Here is a 15,269-nt window from a genome sequence, read left to right as displayed (position 1 = left end):
ATTAGGTGAGTCTCTCAGATCAAGGGTAAGCCTCAATCCTGGTCCCAACCCTCCTGAGTCTCACTCCGACCTCCAATGGAGCAATCAGCCTGCGTGAGGGCTGATTGAGTAGGACTCATTCATAATCCAGTTACAACACTCCATTCTCTTGTTGGTCTTATTCCGTTTCCCTTAAAATTTGCCAGCTTCTTACCACATAGCAGAGCTGTTCACCATGCTGGGGATGCACGCCCCTGCTGTGGCCCCATGTCTTGGAACACTCAGCAAAATAAGAGACCCGCATAGACAGGCCAAGTCAGGGAATGGAGCAACAGTGAGTAAAAACACTGCATTCTTGACTAATCTCTGCCCAGAAGACCCTCCCAAAATAAAAATAAGAGGATTATGAGATTGTTTTCCCCAAGTTACTGCAAATCTCAGGATATTTGAGAGGCTCAACTGATCTTGGAAGTCACCACCATTTATGAGTCTCAGGTATCAATGGGGCTATTTTTCTTCCTGGCTCCCAGAGTTCTCCTCTGTCCCTGCCACCATTGTGACCTTTGGCCACACCTGTTCTCATATTCTCCCCCAGGATGTGTCTGCTACCCTCCTGCAGTTTTCCAGTGTGTGTGTGTGCACGCGCACACGCATGTGTAGGGAAGCGTTCTTGAGCTTCCGGGAGTTCAGGATTAGTGACATGAGATAACCCAATAGGCTTTGTTAGGCTCCTGCGGATTGTACAAGAGGCTCAGGAACAACAGGCCCCGGTATGATCTTCCAGGAACACACCAACCCTCTGCCGGTCACATGCCACTGGAAAGGATGCGGGGCACTTGCAACCACGAGAGCTCACTCAATAGTAGAGCACTTCATCTGCACAGTGAGGCTGAGGGGCAACCCAAGAAAGAGTTATATTCATCATTCCCTGGAGTAGCCTCTGTCTGGTTAACACAATCCAAATTAAGCTGTTAAATAGTCTCTACAGTCCTTTATGTGGGCTGCTACGCTGCTCCCAGGCTCTGTCTGTGGGGACCACAGGTCCCTCCTTCCCACTCTCCCACGGGCCCGGTTTGTCCTCTCTGTTCTTCACTGTGGAACCCCAGCCAGGTGGTGACTGTTGATGTCCACAGCTACCCTGCCATGCCATGTACCTCCTGTCAGATGCCAACAGGTGGCACACCACCTTGCTCTCCTGAGAGCTCTGAGGACCACCTTCTACTCACACTTGTCACACTCCGGCCCACACACCTCTCGTTTATTCACACATTCACACTCATACTCATATGGTCTTGGGTCTAATCCCCACACTTCCTTAAAAAAAATAAAAGGCCAAAAGCAGACATGGGGGTGTTGGTCTTTTACCTCAGCATTCAAGAGACTGAGATAGGAGGATTGTGAACTGGAGGCCAGCCTGGGCTACATAGCAAGACCTGACCAGAAAACAGAGAAAAACACAACACAACGACACAGAAAGGCTGGAGGTCGGGTTTACTCCTGCCTGCTACCGTTCTTTATGGAAACCTTTCTTTCTTTCTCCAGAGGCAGATTCTGACTGCGTAGCCACGGTGCCTTGATCTCATGTCTTAGGCCCTAGCCCCCTTCACTTGTCTCCACTCCAGCTCCTCTCTACTAAGCAGAGACGTCCACTGGTCTGTAACTGCCAAGCCAGTGGCCTCCGTCTGAGAGTCCCTGTGGCCGGACCCATCATTCTCCTTGTCTGTGTGTGTGGCTCAGCCTTTTGCTTTTATTCCTGGCTTCCTGTCTCACCTTCACCAGCCATCTTCCTTCTTCCCATCTGAAGTCTGCAGACGCTCTATGCACGTTCCCCTCAATGATCTCATCTGCTTCCTGACTGAACAATTCTGTCAGATCATAGACACCATCAAGAGCATGGTCTCTAACACTGACTTCACTGACCCACAGGCTTGCCTCTCCTGGTCCTGTCATTGCTCTGAGTCCTTCCTCTTAGCTGGCCAGTCTTAGCATTGTTAATCAACATATCTGCCACTCCCTTCCTGAGTCTTTTCCCATTGCCACCTCTTGGCTCTGTCCCCAGTGTTTTCCTTTCCTCGCCCACCTCTAGCCTCTTCTACCTAGGAGTCCATTCTGCACATTCACTGGGGCTCACCTTCCTCATGGCTCATGGTGTAAAACATGATTATTTCACTCCTTCTGCAAAACTTCAAACCCTGATTATTTCATTCCTTTCTGCAAAAATGCCCACTAGCTCCATTTTTCTTATAGAATGAAGTTCTAAGACCCTGGTCAGGCATTAGAAGCCCTTCACCACCTGTCCCTTCTGATCTAGTTTTTCCTTAGTATTTCACTTCTCATGCTTCATGTTTTCAATCCAGTAAACCATTCACCGACTGCGGAAGCTGAGGAAATGTATTAGAAGCATACGGTGGTCCTCTCCCCCTTCTCTGGCCCATCCCCCACGGGTTGCTTTCTGGGATCCTGGGTGAGGCAGTGAGCAGGGTCCACATGAGGCTCAGTCTTGGGGTGAAACAATGACGTGGCATCATCACTCTTCCTGAATGCCTGCTGGGAAGTTCCACTGCTCCATGCTGCCCTTCACTGTCTCAGGGCCAGACTGACGTCTGTGTGGTGGCACCCCAGGACCCTGGCCCTGGGCTGGCCCATCAGCAGGCAGGACAGCAATGAGCCCTTTGTGTAGGGCAGTGGCAAGCCACAGGTCCCATTCCGGATAATTTGCACTGTATTGTCTTGAGCAGTTTGCCTCCTTAATATGGATTCATCCTTCTCCAGCCTCTTTGTTCTTCTTCCCCACTAGTACCCACGCCCCAGACAGGACACGTTTTGCCTTCCTGCTATTTATTTTTGTGGAAGTGCATGTTCATTATTCAAAGGCGCCTCACCATGGTACATGTATATGCAGTGCTTAAATCAGATTGGTCATACGTATATACAAGCTGTATCTTACTCAAAATGCTTCAAGATCAACTGTAGATAACTAGAGACTCACAATGAAATGGAGACTGGCAAAAAGTTGGAAGAACGGGGGGCTGGGAAGGTGGCTCAGTGGTAGAGCACTTGCCTTGCATGCCTGAGGCCCTGGGTTCGATTCCTCAGCACCACATAAGCAAAAAGAAAAAAGCTGGAAGTGGCACTGTGGCTCAAGTGGTAGAGCGCTAGCCTTGAGCTGAAGAGCTGAGGGACAGCGCCCAGGCCCAGAGTTCAGGCCCCACGACCGGACCCCCCAAAAAAAAAGTTGGAAGAACGGGTAGAAACACATAGCTGGTGAAAGGATCCCATGCCACCCCACGCCTGCCCTCCCCCCTCCCCCAGGCAGGAGCTGATTGCAACCCCACGCCTGCCCTCCCCCTCCCCCAGGCAGGAACTGATTGCAACCCCACGCCTGCCCTCCCCCCTCCCCCAGGCAGGAGCTGATTGCAACCCCACGCCTGCCCTCCCCCTCCCCCAGGCAGGAGCTGATTCCAGAACATGGCTTCCCACGTTTGGTTCCACAATAGGATCTCTACTGTGAATTTATAAAAATCAGATTCCAGTAGATCTGGAGCTGTTGGGAGCCCGCGGTGTTCAGTTCGCTGGTGAGACGCTAATGTGGCTGATGTACCTCAGTTGGCTACAGGAGAGGTGTCAGAGGATCTGGAGGAAGGCTGGGGAAGGGACGCACCAAGAGAAGCCCCGAAGGCACGCCTGTGGAGCAGCAGGAAGGTAAGCCCCAGTCAGACATGGCAGAAGGAAGGAAGTGGGAAGTGGGTGACATCTTGGGGTAAAGGTGTGATAGCCCCTGGGGACACATGGCCCCCACTGAGCAAGGCATGTCATGGGCCTTCAGAGAGAGAGGCTCTCCAGTTTTATCTCTGCTAGACAAGCTAGGAATGCTGCCAGATCATTCTCTGTCTTCACTGTTCACATGCATTAAAGATTTGACTTAACGGTCTCCCTCTCAGGTGTTCTTAAAAGTTGAGGAGTGTATGGTAAGCACTCCAGGAGATTCTTGAATATTCAAAACCTTGGGTTTCATTTTCAGACATGCGCACATCCCACGAATCTGCATAGGTAGCCACCCCCCCTCCCGCGCCACCACCCCGAGATATAAACAAGGACATGTTAAGGCCACAGGAACCCAATTCACCCACAGACTTGGGAATCTGTAATTGTCCCTTCATTTATCTTATTTCTGACTTCTAAGATGGAGATAATAAAAACTTCCATCTCTTGAGTGCTGCTGGGCACTACTTGTATTTGCTTCATGAATCATTTCAGGTAGGTGTCTTGTTTTCACTTACAAATGCTTGAAGAGTGCCTTAGTGGTCCGTGCAACTGCATAGCTAAGGAGCAGATGAGCTAAGAAACAAACTCTGTTTGTTTGGTCCCTGCTGAGCCCCACCTGCGGTGCATCACTATCTATGAGATTGTTAGGACAGCCAATAAGATAACACCCAGCAAAGTCCTGGGAGGTGTTGGGCAAAGGTTGGAAATAAGCACTGTGCATACTTTCTGGGCATTTGTTTTTCTCTAATACCCTGGATTTAACATCAACGGTGATACACTAATAGTTATTCAAGAATTTAGGAGAGGTTCTTAGGCTAAAATCTCAGTGTGCCTAGCGTTTGCCAGTGTCTGTTGGTTTTTACCAGTGGGGAGGGAGGATCCAATGCTTCTGAAGTAACAGTTTCCTGGGATATCCCGCCATAGGGTCAAATAAAGTGTCCATGGATAATTCCATTCAAAATAGTGGGGGGGCGCTATGAAGAACTGAGAGGGTCCCATTCTGTCCCCCAATAACAGTGTGTCATCTGGTTTTCTCCTTGGTAAAACTAGGACCATCATACCCTACAAAGTAGTCATGAACTTTAAACAGTGTCACCGTAAAGGGTCTGTCTCTGTGCTGGGAACACAGTTGGCTTTTGCAATGAGGAGGAGGATGGTGGGGAACGAGGCTGCCTTTCTCCCAAAGAGTGGCTTGTTGTGCAGCTGGTGGAAGGTTCTGGACGGTGTTCTGGCTGAGTGGAGGTGTATTTTGAAGGCGTGTGGAGCACAGTGTATGATGACCTGTGGGACAAGATGGATGTGCGGGTCGTGTGCCAGCAGCTGGGCTGTGGGGCAGCCGTCTCCCCCTCTGGAGAGGCCCACTTTGGCCAGGACTCTAGCTCCATTCTTCTGGACGATGTGCAGTGCTCTGGGACTGAGGTAGTGCTCCCTCACGGGCTGGCTCACCCACAGCTGTGGACACTGAGAAGACACTGGTGTATCTGCTCTGGTCAATTGTTTTCCATCTTTTCTGAGAGTTGATCTTTTTTCCCCCCACTTTGTCCAATCATCCACTGAGTTTCACCTTCATCTCTGACGCAAGAGAATGCCTATGTCACTTTGTTGTGTATTCACTGATGGCTAGGAAAGCCCTTGTCTTCACAGGGCCTTCCCCTGGAAAAAGGGTGCGTGGCATCTCTTCCCTGGGGGGTTTAGGAAGAAGCTGAGGCTCTTCTTGTGTCTACTTGAAAAGCCAACAGTAACAACATTGGAGAGAATTCTAGAGTTGAAGTGAAAAGACTCAGTCTCACGGCAGGAGAAGCGACACAAAGTTTGGGCCCCAGAGTTCCAAAGAGCACAGCACCAGCAGAGCAGTGAAGGAAGGACCGCGGGGCCCCTGGGGCCACAGGTCCCGAGGGACGGCACGAAAGCCGTCCTCCCTGCATGCCCTACCTTCTTCTCACACCTTCTCTCCCTTCCATCCAATGTGGCTTTTTGCATACCCTTTAGTCTTTTTCTGATCAGATGGCAATAATCACCATGGCAATAATCAGACTTCCTCCCATGGTATTGCTCGAGGATCATTGATGGCTGTTCATTCTGATCTACTAACTTGTCCTTCTGCTTAGAATCAGGCTGACAGTGGTGCCATGGCGAGCCTTCTGGTGTGGGGGGAAACAACCTCTTAGAGTAGCTATGTCTTTGATAGACCCACTTTGGATGATAGAGTAAAACATAGGGCTAGGAAAAAAAAAGAGGAAGAGGAAGAGGAAGACGAGGAGGAGGAAGGCCCCCTTCTTGATCCTTCCTTGCTGACTCTGTTTGTTATGGGATCTATTTCTCTCCTGCTCCCCTAGTCATTCTTCCAAATGAAACATGCCAGAAAGTAGGATCTGAAGCATCTTACTGGTGGAAAGCCTTGGAGATCCATCAGGGAGCAAAACAACTTTCCTTCCTGTGCCTACTTCTGTCAGCAGGCAGCAGACCTCTCTCTCTTGGTAACGGTAGGGACGTGAGCTCTGCGCTGGCAGGAGCCTTGCTCACTGAGGTTGACACTGGTTTTGGAACAGGTGGTGGAAGAGAAAGCTCTGTCCTGTAAAACCACCGTCCCCACAGTCTTTACCAACCTATGGGGGACAGCCCTCCTCCAGCCTCCCTGACCTCCGAGTCCTGCCTTAAGATAGACCAAAGCCCTGGCGGCACCAAGCAGAATTTGCCTTCGCCTCATCCGGAAGTTGTGAGCAGCCCAGGTGGGCAGGAGGCTCTTGCCTCTCTTATTCAGCACATGATTATCTCAGACTCCCTAGACAGAGGGAGGAGGACGAGAGGGAAGAACTGAGGATAGACCAGTTAGCAAATTCCTGTAAAGATAAATTTTGCTTTAGGAGATTTAAAAGCACTTTTAAAAGACTTTCTTGCATGGCAATTTCCCCTGTCTCCCAACCAGCAGACATTTGGCAATGTATGAAGACAGTTTTGATTGTCATAATGGAGGGGGTTACTAGCATCTGTGGGTAGGCTAAGAGCACTACTAAATACCCTCCCCGACACAGTATTCCAGCCCTAAGTTCAACAGTGCTGTGGTTGAAAAATTCTGCTTTAGAATCATGCATGTGCGGTTGGATGTATTAATTATGATGTTGACTTATTAACTAATAACATGTTGATTATTAATTGTTTTGATAATGAAAGCAAAGTTGTCCATAGCTCCTTCCCCAAGGATTAGCCCCATCCAGCTTTTCCCAGCAATTTCTTGGGAGTCCCATCTTCTATGGAAGTTGATCGCATTTATCCTGTTGTATCTGCAGGGGTGTATAATTTCTTGTAACTATGCTATTTTGGCTGATTTACTGAATTCTCATTGGGATCATTGCCTGTCGTTTATTCCAAGCCAGGGGTATAAAAATCGCTGAGTGGTTTTGTCTAAGAGATGACCTCAGTGCACGAATCCCATCTGGTCGCACCGTGCTTTCCATCCATCCTGGCAACCGCTTGTTGCCAGGGGCTTGCTTCATGATCCCTGTTTTGCAAATAAGGACACTGAGGTTCAGAGCCAAAGTTAAGTCAAGGTCAAGCGCCTTGACCAAAGTCACACAGTAGGCCTGGGGGGGGGGCATCCCCAACACGATTTTCCTCTCAAGACATCGTGAACGCCCCCCCACGCCTTTGTTCGTTGGCCCCTGGCCCAGCCCCAAATCCCCCTTGACTCTAGGCTGACCCGACCCCTCCAGACTCTGAAGCTGGATTCTAATCTGCGGGCCAGCGAGGGCGGGTCTCTCCACGAACGGTCCCCGGAGCCGTCCATGCGGGTGTGCGGCCCTGCGGGTGTGCGACTGTCCACGCATGCAACCCTGCGGGTGTGTGACCGTCCACGCGTGCAACCCTGCGGGTGTGTGACTGCGGGTGTGTGGCCCTGTGGGTGTGCGACCGTCCATGCATGCAATCCTGCAGGTGTGTGACCTTGCGGGTGTGCAGCCCTGCGGGTGTGGGACCGTCCACGCGTGTGTGACTCTGCGGGTGTGCGGCCCTGTGGGTGTGCGACCGTCCACGCGTGCAACCCTGCGGGTGTGTGACCGTCCGCGTGTGTGACTCTGCGGGTGTGCGACCGTCCACGCGTGCAACCCTGCGGGTGTGTGACCGTCTGCGTGTGTGACCCTGCGGGTGTGCGGCCCTGCGGGTGTGCGACCCTGAGGGTGTGTGGCCGTCCACACGTGTGTGACCCTGAGGGTGTGTGCCCGTCCGCGCGTGTGTGCCCTTCTGCGCGTGTGTGGCCCCGCGCGTGTGTGCCCATCCGCGCGTGTGTGCCCATCCGCGCGTGTGTGCCCGTCCGCGCGTGTGTGGCCATCCGCGCGTGCGCACGAGGTGGATGCGTGTTCGCAGGCTCCTCCCCGCGCATCATCCGCGCCCTTCCCTACCCGCCACCGCGGTGAACAGGTCGGGCAGGTGCTCAGGTCGGCAGGTGCTCGGGCGAGTGCGAGGCTCCTTGCTCGGTCGGTGGGGCGGGTGTGCCACCCCCAGTGGGACCAGCGCGGCGCGAGGTGATGAGCCGGCAGCTGCGCTGCGGCCGCGCCTCGCTGCCCCAGCCCGGGCCCGGGTGGGTTCGAGACCGGCCCGGGCCGGTTCCTTTGGACGGCGTGGACTGTGTCGGCAGCGAGGCACTCTGTGACAGTGTGCGCATGCGGGCTGGCACGTGCATGCCTGCGGCCCCCGCCAAGACGCAGGGCGTCATCGGCGCAGGGGAGGCCCCCAGGTCACGGCTGAGGTCATGGGACAGTATGCGCATGCGGGCACGTGCATGCCTGCGGCCCCGGCCAAGACACAGGGCGTCATCGGCACAGGGGAGGCCCCCAGGTCACGGCTGAGGTCATGCGCCGCCCCCCTTCCCCGGCCAAGCACATCCGCGCGGCCTGCGTGATCGTGGGCCAGGCCTGCCTGCTGTGAGGCCAGGGCCGCCTCCGGCTTGGTCCATCGGCAGGTCGGAGGACCTCGGCTGGGGCTCAGAAATGTGGGGGGGCAAAGTCGTGACATGGATTTGACAGAGAGAGAAACGGCGGGACCAGACTGTCTGACACGTCTCCTGGAGAGGCGACCCCAGTCCCTAGTGAGGCGAAGCATTCAGGGCGCCCGTGGGGGGTGACGATGTAAAGCGTTCGGGTTTGCAGTCTAGGGCAGGTGGGCAAAGGACCAGGTTAGCACAGCCCTAGCTTGCCCTGCTGACTGATTTCAGGCCGGGAATTCTGGATCACAAGTCCTTGACAAAATGGTATGGCTATGATCAACCTGCACCATGGCTCTGGATATTTGAAGCTCGATGATGCCTCGTGGTGGGTGGGCTGTCCCGCACGTGGCAGCGTCTTTGACCTCTTGTGACATCCTACCATGTCTCCCAACATGTCTCCTTAGGGAGCAAATTGCTGCCAACTAAGAACCACTGGTCCAGAAATATGAACAAATGTCCTCCATGCTTGTGATTAATTTTCTGCATACTATCAATGCTAAAAGCAAATGTGTATGCAATGTGCAGTGTGTGTGGTGTGTGTGTGTGTGTGTGTGTGTGCGCGCGCGCGCGCGTGCGTGTGGCAGGGGTGTATCTAGAGCAATGAACTTGGTCACTCATCAAATTTTCTAGTTACATTCAACCAGAAAGACCTACATAATATTAAAGTGATGAATTAGGTTCTTACATCTATTGAAGTTTAATTGAGGGTATGTATGTATTTCTGTCTATCTGCCTATCTATTTGTGTTATTGTTGACTGATTTTTCATTTTATTATCCCTCTCCTGATTAAAATTCCATCAAAACACATGTGCTCTATAAAGCTTCTAAGGTCCACTAAACTGTTCTGTGAGTAAAAAGAGTATTTGCCTCCTATTTGAGAGTGTTACAGAGTTAGTCCATTGGAGATAGCACAGTCACAACTGGATCCAACATGGGTCATTAGACACACTGTGCTAATGAGTACCTAGACATTTGGTGGTCAAGTGAAGTCATGTAAACTAAGCCTAGAAGAGTCAATATTTTTTTAATTTCCGAGAGATATATTTTATAACCTTAAAATTCCCTTGTGATAGGAGAGTCTCTAGCAACAATAACTATCCTTTTCTTACACAGATCTTTTCTTTTCCTCCCTGTTTACAGAGAGTGACTATTTAAAGCCTGTATCAGGTAAGTTCATGTTTTTGTTTTATGGATGACATTTTCCATTCCAACACAAATTGTGTGAAGATAATGGAGGAATAGTGTTGGAAGATATTTGGTTGTCATATTTCAATGGTCATCATTTGCCATTTCTACATCACTGGGCCATTAAGATAAACGGGCCATTAGGTTCAAAATGCTGTAGGGTCAGTTCCTTCTTTCTAAATAATTAGCTTCATTTTAATTTTAATCTTGTTTATCCTCTGATGTTGTTATTTTCACTTTTCCAGTGAAAATGTTATTAAAAGCATAATTCCTACCTCTCTGTGGTGGAGGAAAAATGTTGGCAAATTGTTTCTATTGCTCATATGACTGTTTAGTAAATGTCCTTCTGCACTCTGCGGGACTCAGGTCAGCTGGGAAGGGCTAGGACCTGACTGCCATCCACTCTTGTATGTCCCAACAGCCACCGAACTCTCAGCCCCTCTCCTGGCAGAGAATGTTGAAGAATCACTGCCAATGCATCAAGGTAAGAAGTGATTTCTTGCTGAAGTTCAAGGTCCTTATTGGGTACAAATATTCCTTTTAGTTTTAAGACAATCTTGTTTTTCATTCTAATTACTGGTTTAAATTTGGAAGGGAGAATAGATTCTATATTCTGTACATAATTGGGCTTAGTTATAAATGGACCGTCTAAAGCAAGAAGATGGCCTCAAATTCCTCTAGTGACTGGCTTGCTGTCATTGTGTGGCATTCCAAAAAGCCAGTATCACCTACAGTGTCTTCAGAACAATCAAGTCATGGCAGCCTGTTAAGTCCTAAGGGCTGTGTTTTACCAGGGATTTATTCCACTTTTTGTAATTAAAACCTGTCATGTTCGTTTTTTGAGAAGTCTTAAGTAGGTTATTTAAAGGTTATTGATTGTAATTGAATAAGAAATATTTCAATTTATTTGTATCAATAGGTGATGGAAGCTCAGTAACCATATTATCAGGTAAGAAAAAACTTTTTGTTATCTCCTCCTAGATATGACATGACTTTCAGACATTATGGTTGCAAGAAAGTGATAGGAACCATAGTTTATATTTTAATCCTGTTCTTTTCCTGGGCCAGTGGTATGCAGGGTTATATTCTCTTACCTATCCAAATTCAGGAGAGAAGTAAATGACAGTACATGCTTAGTTAGCTCTCCAGGTGACTTCATAACCTATCCATAATAAGTGAATTTGTATGGAAATGATTTCTAGGGTCTTGCTACAATAGATGAACTATTGGCTTAAAAGAGAGAAGGAGAAGGAGGAGGAGAAGGAGAAGATGAAGGAAGAGGAGGAGGAAGAGGAGGAGGAGGAGGAAAAGGAGAAGGAAGAAGAGGAGGAGGAGGAAGAGGAGGAGGAGGAGGAGGAAGAGGAGGAGGATACAAGAACAAGAAGAAATAGAAGAAGAAATGGAAGAAGAGGAAGAGGAGGAGGAGAAATAAAGATAAGAGAACAAGAACAAGAAGAAATAGAAGAAGAAATGGAAGAAGAGGAGGAGAAGGAAGAAGAAGAGAAAGGAAGAAGAGGAAGAAGAAGAAGAGGAGGAAGTATAGGAGGAGAAGAGGAGGAGGAGGAGAAATAGAAGAAGGATACAAGAACAAGAAGAAATAGAAGAAGAAATGGAAGAAGAATAGGCGGTGGAGAAAAAATAAAAGAAGGATAGGAGAACAATAACAAGAAGAAATAGAAGAAGAAGAGGAGGAGGAGGAGAAAGAGGAGGAGGAGAAAGAGGAGGAGGAGGAAAAGGAGGAAAAGGAGGAGGAGGAAGAGGAAAAGGAGGAGGAGGAGGAAGAGAAATAGAAAAAGGATAGGAGAACAAGAACAAAAAGAAATAGAAGAAGAAATGGAAGAGGAGGAGGAGACTTTCATTGAAAGATAATATTTTGAATGTGACTTTCATAGTTGTCCTTAGGCTTTCATTTGCTCAGCTTTGAAAATATTCAAACTGCCGATTTTGTAAATAACATGTTTTGAATTTTCTTTGGAGGAAGAGTCATTCACTCACACATAGTATTGTTACAAGTTTCCATTAATACTATTACAAACAACATAACCTCATGGCTTAAACAGCATAGATTTATTTCCTCACAGTTCTGAAGGTCAGAAGTCCAAAGTGGATCTCACTTAGATAACAGCAAAGGGTGCGTCGGGCTGCCTTCATTATGGCAGCTCTAGAAAAGAAGGCTCTGTCATTTTTAAGGAAATGGAATGACTTGGAAAAAATTATATGAAGTGAAGTAAGCCAGACCCAATGAAACAGAGGTTGCATGATTTCCCTCATTTGTAATAATTAGAACATGTCTATATATCTACAAGTAAACCCAATGGATAGTAAAAGACAAAAATTTACTCTTGGACATGATTAATTAAACAGGACTCTAAGCATTTACATGGTGAGACCAAAGGAAGATGTTCTTAGGAGAGGATCACAAAGACTCAATAGCTATATGCGTATGATTATATAAAATGATGCTTATTGGAATGAACTCCAAGAAATTGAAACAAGAGGTTTTTCTTTTAATTGTGCTGTTTGTGGTATTCTTTTTTCTTTTCCTTTTTTCTTGTGTTTTATCCCTTTTGTCACTGTTTTTTATTTCTGTATTCTTTGTCTTGTACATAGTTTATCCAGTTTGAGGAGGGGAAGGGGAAGCACAGAAACAGTGGTGAACTAATTCAGCAGTGATCCCCACGAGACACTGGTGACCCAGGGGAAAAACTGAAGAAAATGAGGGGGGTGCTCTGTCCAAAAAGAAATGTACTCATTGCCTGACTTATGTAGCTGTAACCCCTCTGTACATCACCTTTACAATTTAAAAAAAGAAAGGAAAGGAAGGCTCTGTTTCTTTGCCTTGTCAGTATTTTGAGGCGATTTGCATTCCTGGCCCATACCCTCTGACTTCAGAGCCAGAAGCTCAGAACGTGATGTCTTTGAGGAACAAGACAGTATTCTGCCACTGCAGTTGCATATGTGGTACTGTCAGAAGCTCAGAATGGACACCACTCTCAAGACACACACCGACATAGGATGCCTAAATAGCAAGTTGAGAGAAGGAAGGTGAGCTAGAAGAAAGGCCGTACGTGCCATGTTAATGGTAAAAGCTGACCAAAGGACTCCCCATCTAACTACTGTAATGTCTACCAGTGCCACACCTCCAAATAGGAAGTGCCTACCATAGAAAGAGAGGTAATAAAACAAGCAGAAGACTAAAATAAGCATAATAAATGAAGGTCCAGGTCACTGGGCCAGCTCTCAGGGAGAATATTAAGATCTAAAGCACACAACTCACACCACAAAACACCAAATACCTGCACGTGGATTTTGAGTCTGGCAAAGACAAAATAGGGAATATTGAGTTCATTGGAAATGAACATCAGTGACTAAGAGATGGGGTAACACTTACGTATGTAGTGGTTACTTTGGAATTACGACAAAATTGTATCTTGCAAAAGCCCAGGGTGCCCTTAGGTGGCCATGCACCATGGAGTGCTTTGAGAAGTTGTAGACCATTAACAGGTGTTTCTTTTTTGGGGGTTGGGGGTGGGGTCCGGTCATAGGGCCTGAACTCTGGGCCTGGGCGCTGTCCCTCAGCTCTTCAGCTCAAGGCTAGCGCTCTACCACTTGAGCCACAGTGCCACTTCCTGCTTTTTTCTTTTTGCTTCTGTGGTGCTGAGGAATCGAACCCAGGGCCTCAGGTATTGCAAGGCAAGCGCTCTACCACTGAGCCACCTTCCCAGCCCCTAACAGGTGTTTCTTTATTGCAGTTCTCCCTGCTGCTGTCTCAACTCGGCTCTCTCCCCTAACTGCTGTACATTCAGGTAAGACCCAAGCACCCCGATTCCTGAGCTCACTGCCACCTTCACCGAGCACCAATAATGCTTAATTTAGGGTTAATTGGAGGGAAGAAAATGGACCTTGGATGGTCAACCCCCAACATCAACATTGACTCTGTGATTTCACACACACAAAAATAATGGTAATTCAAGACCTCTCATGTGATATCCTTTTAGAAATGCAAAGAATAAGAAGAAAAGAGGTTGTGTGTATGTGTGTGTGTGCATGCACATGTGTGTATGCACATGTATGTGTGTCAGAGAAAGGAAAGTTATCAAAGGATCATCTAGTATCTTTTAAACCTAAGAAATAAAGTATAGAACTGCCTGATGTCTGGAAGCTGTCCACCATGGTGAGAGTTTAGTTATTTCTCCTACCTGGTGAGCCACATGGAGAGGGCATGATTCTTCCTAGTGACCATCCCTGGTGTCCACCATTATGATTGTGTCCTTTCCCATTTTATCATCCTGCTTGTCATCTTCAGTCTTCCATCATCTATGACAACTGGCATTTTAGTTACACCATCATGTAATGCATAATCTGACAAGGTATATGATCATCCTTAATAAATCTTTAAAATTTTGATGTCAAACATGATGGCCCACTTAAACCCGTAAACCAAATACTTGAGCAAAGAACCCAGCCTAGGCCACATAGTAAAAGTGTGTCTCAAAAAAAAGTGCTAAGGAAGTATATCTCATTCATTATTCTTACTACCTACATAAAAGGGATGCTAAGCAATGTTTGGAAGAGATGACATATTCATTCTTTTGATTATAGCTATGTACCACAGATGTATGCACATGTCCAAACACATCAAGTTACATACACTACACATGTGCATGTTTTTAGTATGTCAACTATACCTCATGTTTTTAGAATAGTTTTTAAAGACAGTACTATAAAAAGGATTTTTTAATTGCTCAATGGTATTTTATGTTGATCACATATTAAGTAATAATATTTCAAGTGTAACGAGTACACATATCATTAAAATAAATTTCACCTGTTACTCTTCACTCTCTTAAAATGTAGTTACCAGGGAGTCTTAAATTACCTTTGTTGCTCCAGCCTAATTTCCATTAAGCAGCACTGCCTAATACCCTTTCCATTGCTATTTCAATGCTTTGTGTAGTTTCTCTTATCTGAGTCTTGCAACATGTAGAGGAGGAAGCACCTAGAATTTCTTTTCCAGATAAGGAAACACAGGTTCTGATAAGTTAAAAATTGTCTGCCAGGTCAGTTGAATGATAACACCAGCGATCTTGAATGGTTCTAAGCCACAGTAAAATCCTATTAGCTACTAATAACTACAAGAAGACTGAGCATGCTGCCTATTCAGAAATGGAGGATTCCTGTGAGATAGGAGAAGCTCGGAGTAGAATGAGTTCATCTCTGAGCTGACCATGCATTTCAATTTTTGGCATTTCTCCTAATGCTCTTGGCTGCAGTTCTTTACCTGCCCACATTTTCCAGCTCTTTCTCCTCTCGGACAGGTCTGAATCCACTCGTTTTCCTGATGACTTCATAAGACACAGA

General features: G+C 47.5%; 1 protein-coding gene across 1 annotated transcript in view; it reads left to right on the top strand.

Moving 5' to 3' along the window:
- The window catches only part of Dmbt1 (deleted in malignant brain tumors 1), a 199,780-nt gene that overhangs the window by 123,328 nt on the left and 61,183 nt on the right, over positions 1–15,269 (top strand). Inside the window, 5 exon segments of the mRNA XM_013021896.1 lie at positions 4,931–5,165; positions 5,167–5,221; positions 7,455–7,548; positions 8,158–8,496; positions 10,330–10,392. Of these exon segments, the coding sequence (XP_012877350.1) occupies positions 4,931–5,165; positions 5,167–5,221; positions 7,455–7,548; positions 8,158–8,496; positions 10,330–10,392 (786 nt within the window).

This window comes from Dipodomys ordii, unplaced genomic scaffold (genome assembly GCF_000151885.1).
Source record: "Dipodomys ordii isolate 6190 unplaced genomic scaffold, Dord_2.0 Scaffold58, whole genome shotgun sequence".
Lineage (NCBI taxonomy): Eukaryota > Metazoa > Chordata > Mammalia > Rodentia > Heteromyidae > Dipodomys > Dipodomys ordii.
Note: the sequence above shows the minus strand (reverse complement) of the source record. Positions and strands in the feature narration are given on the sequence as shown.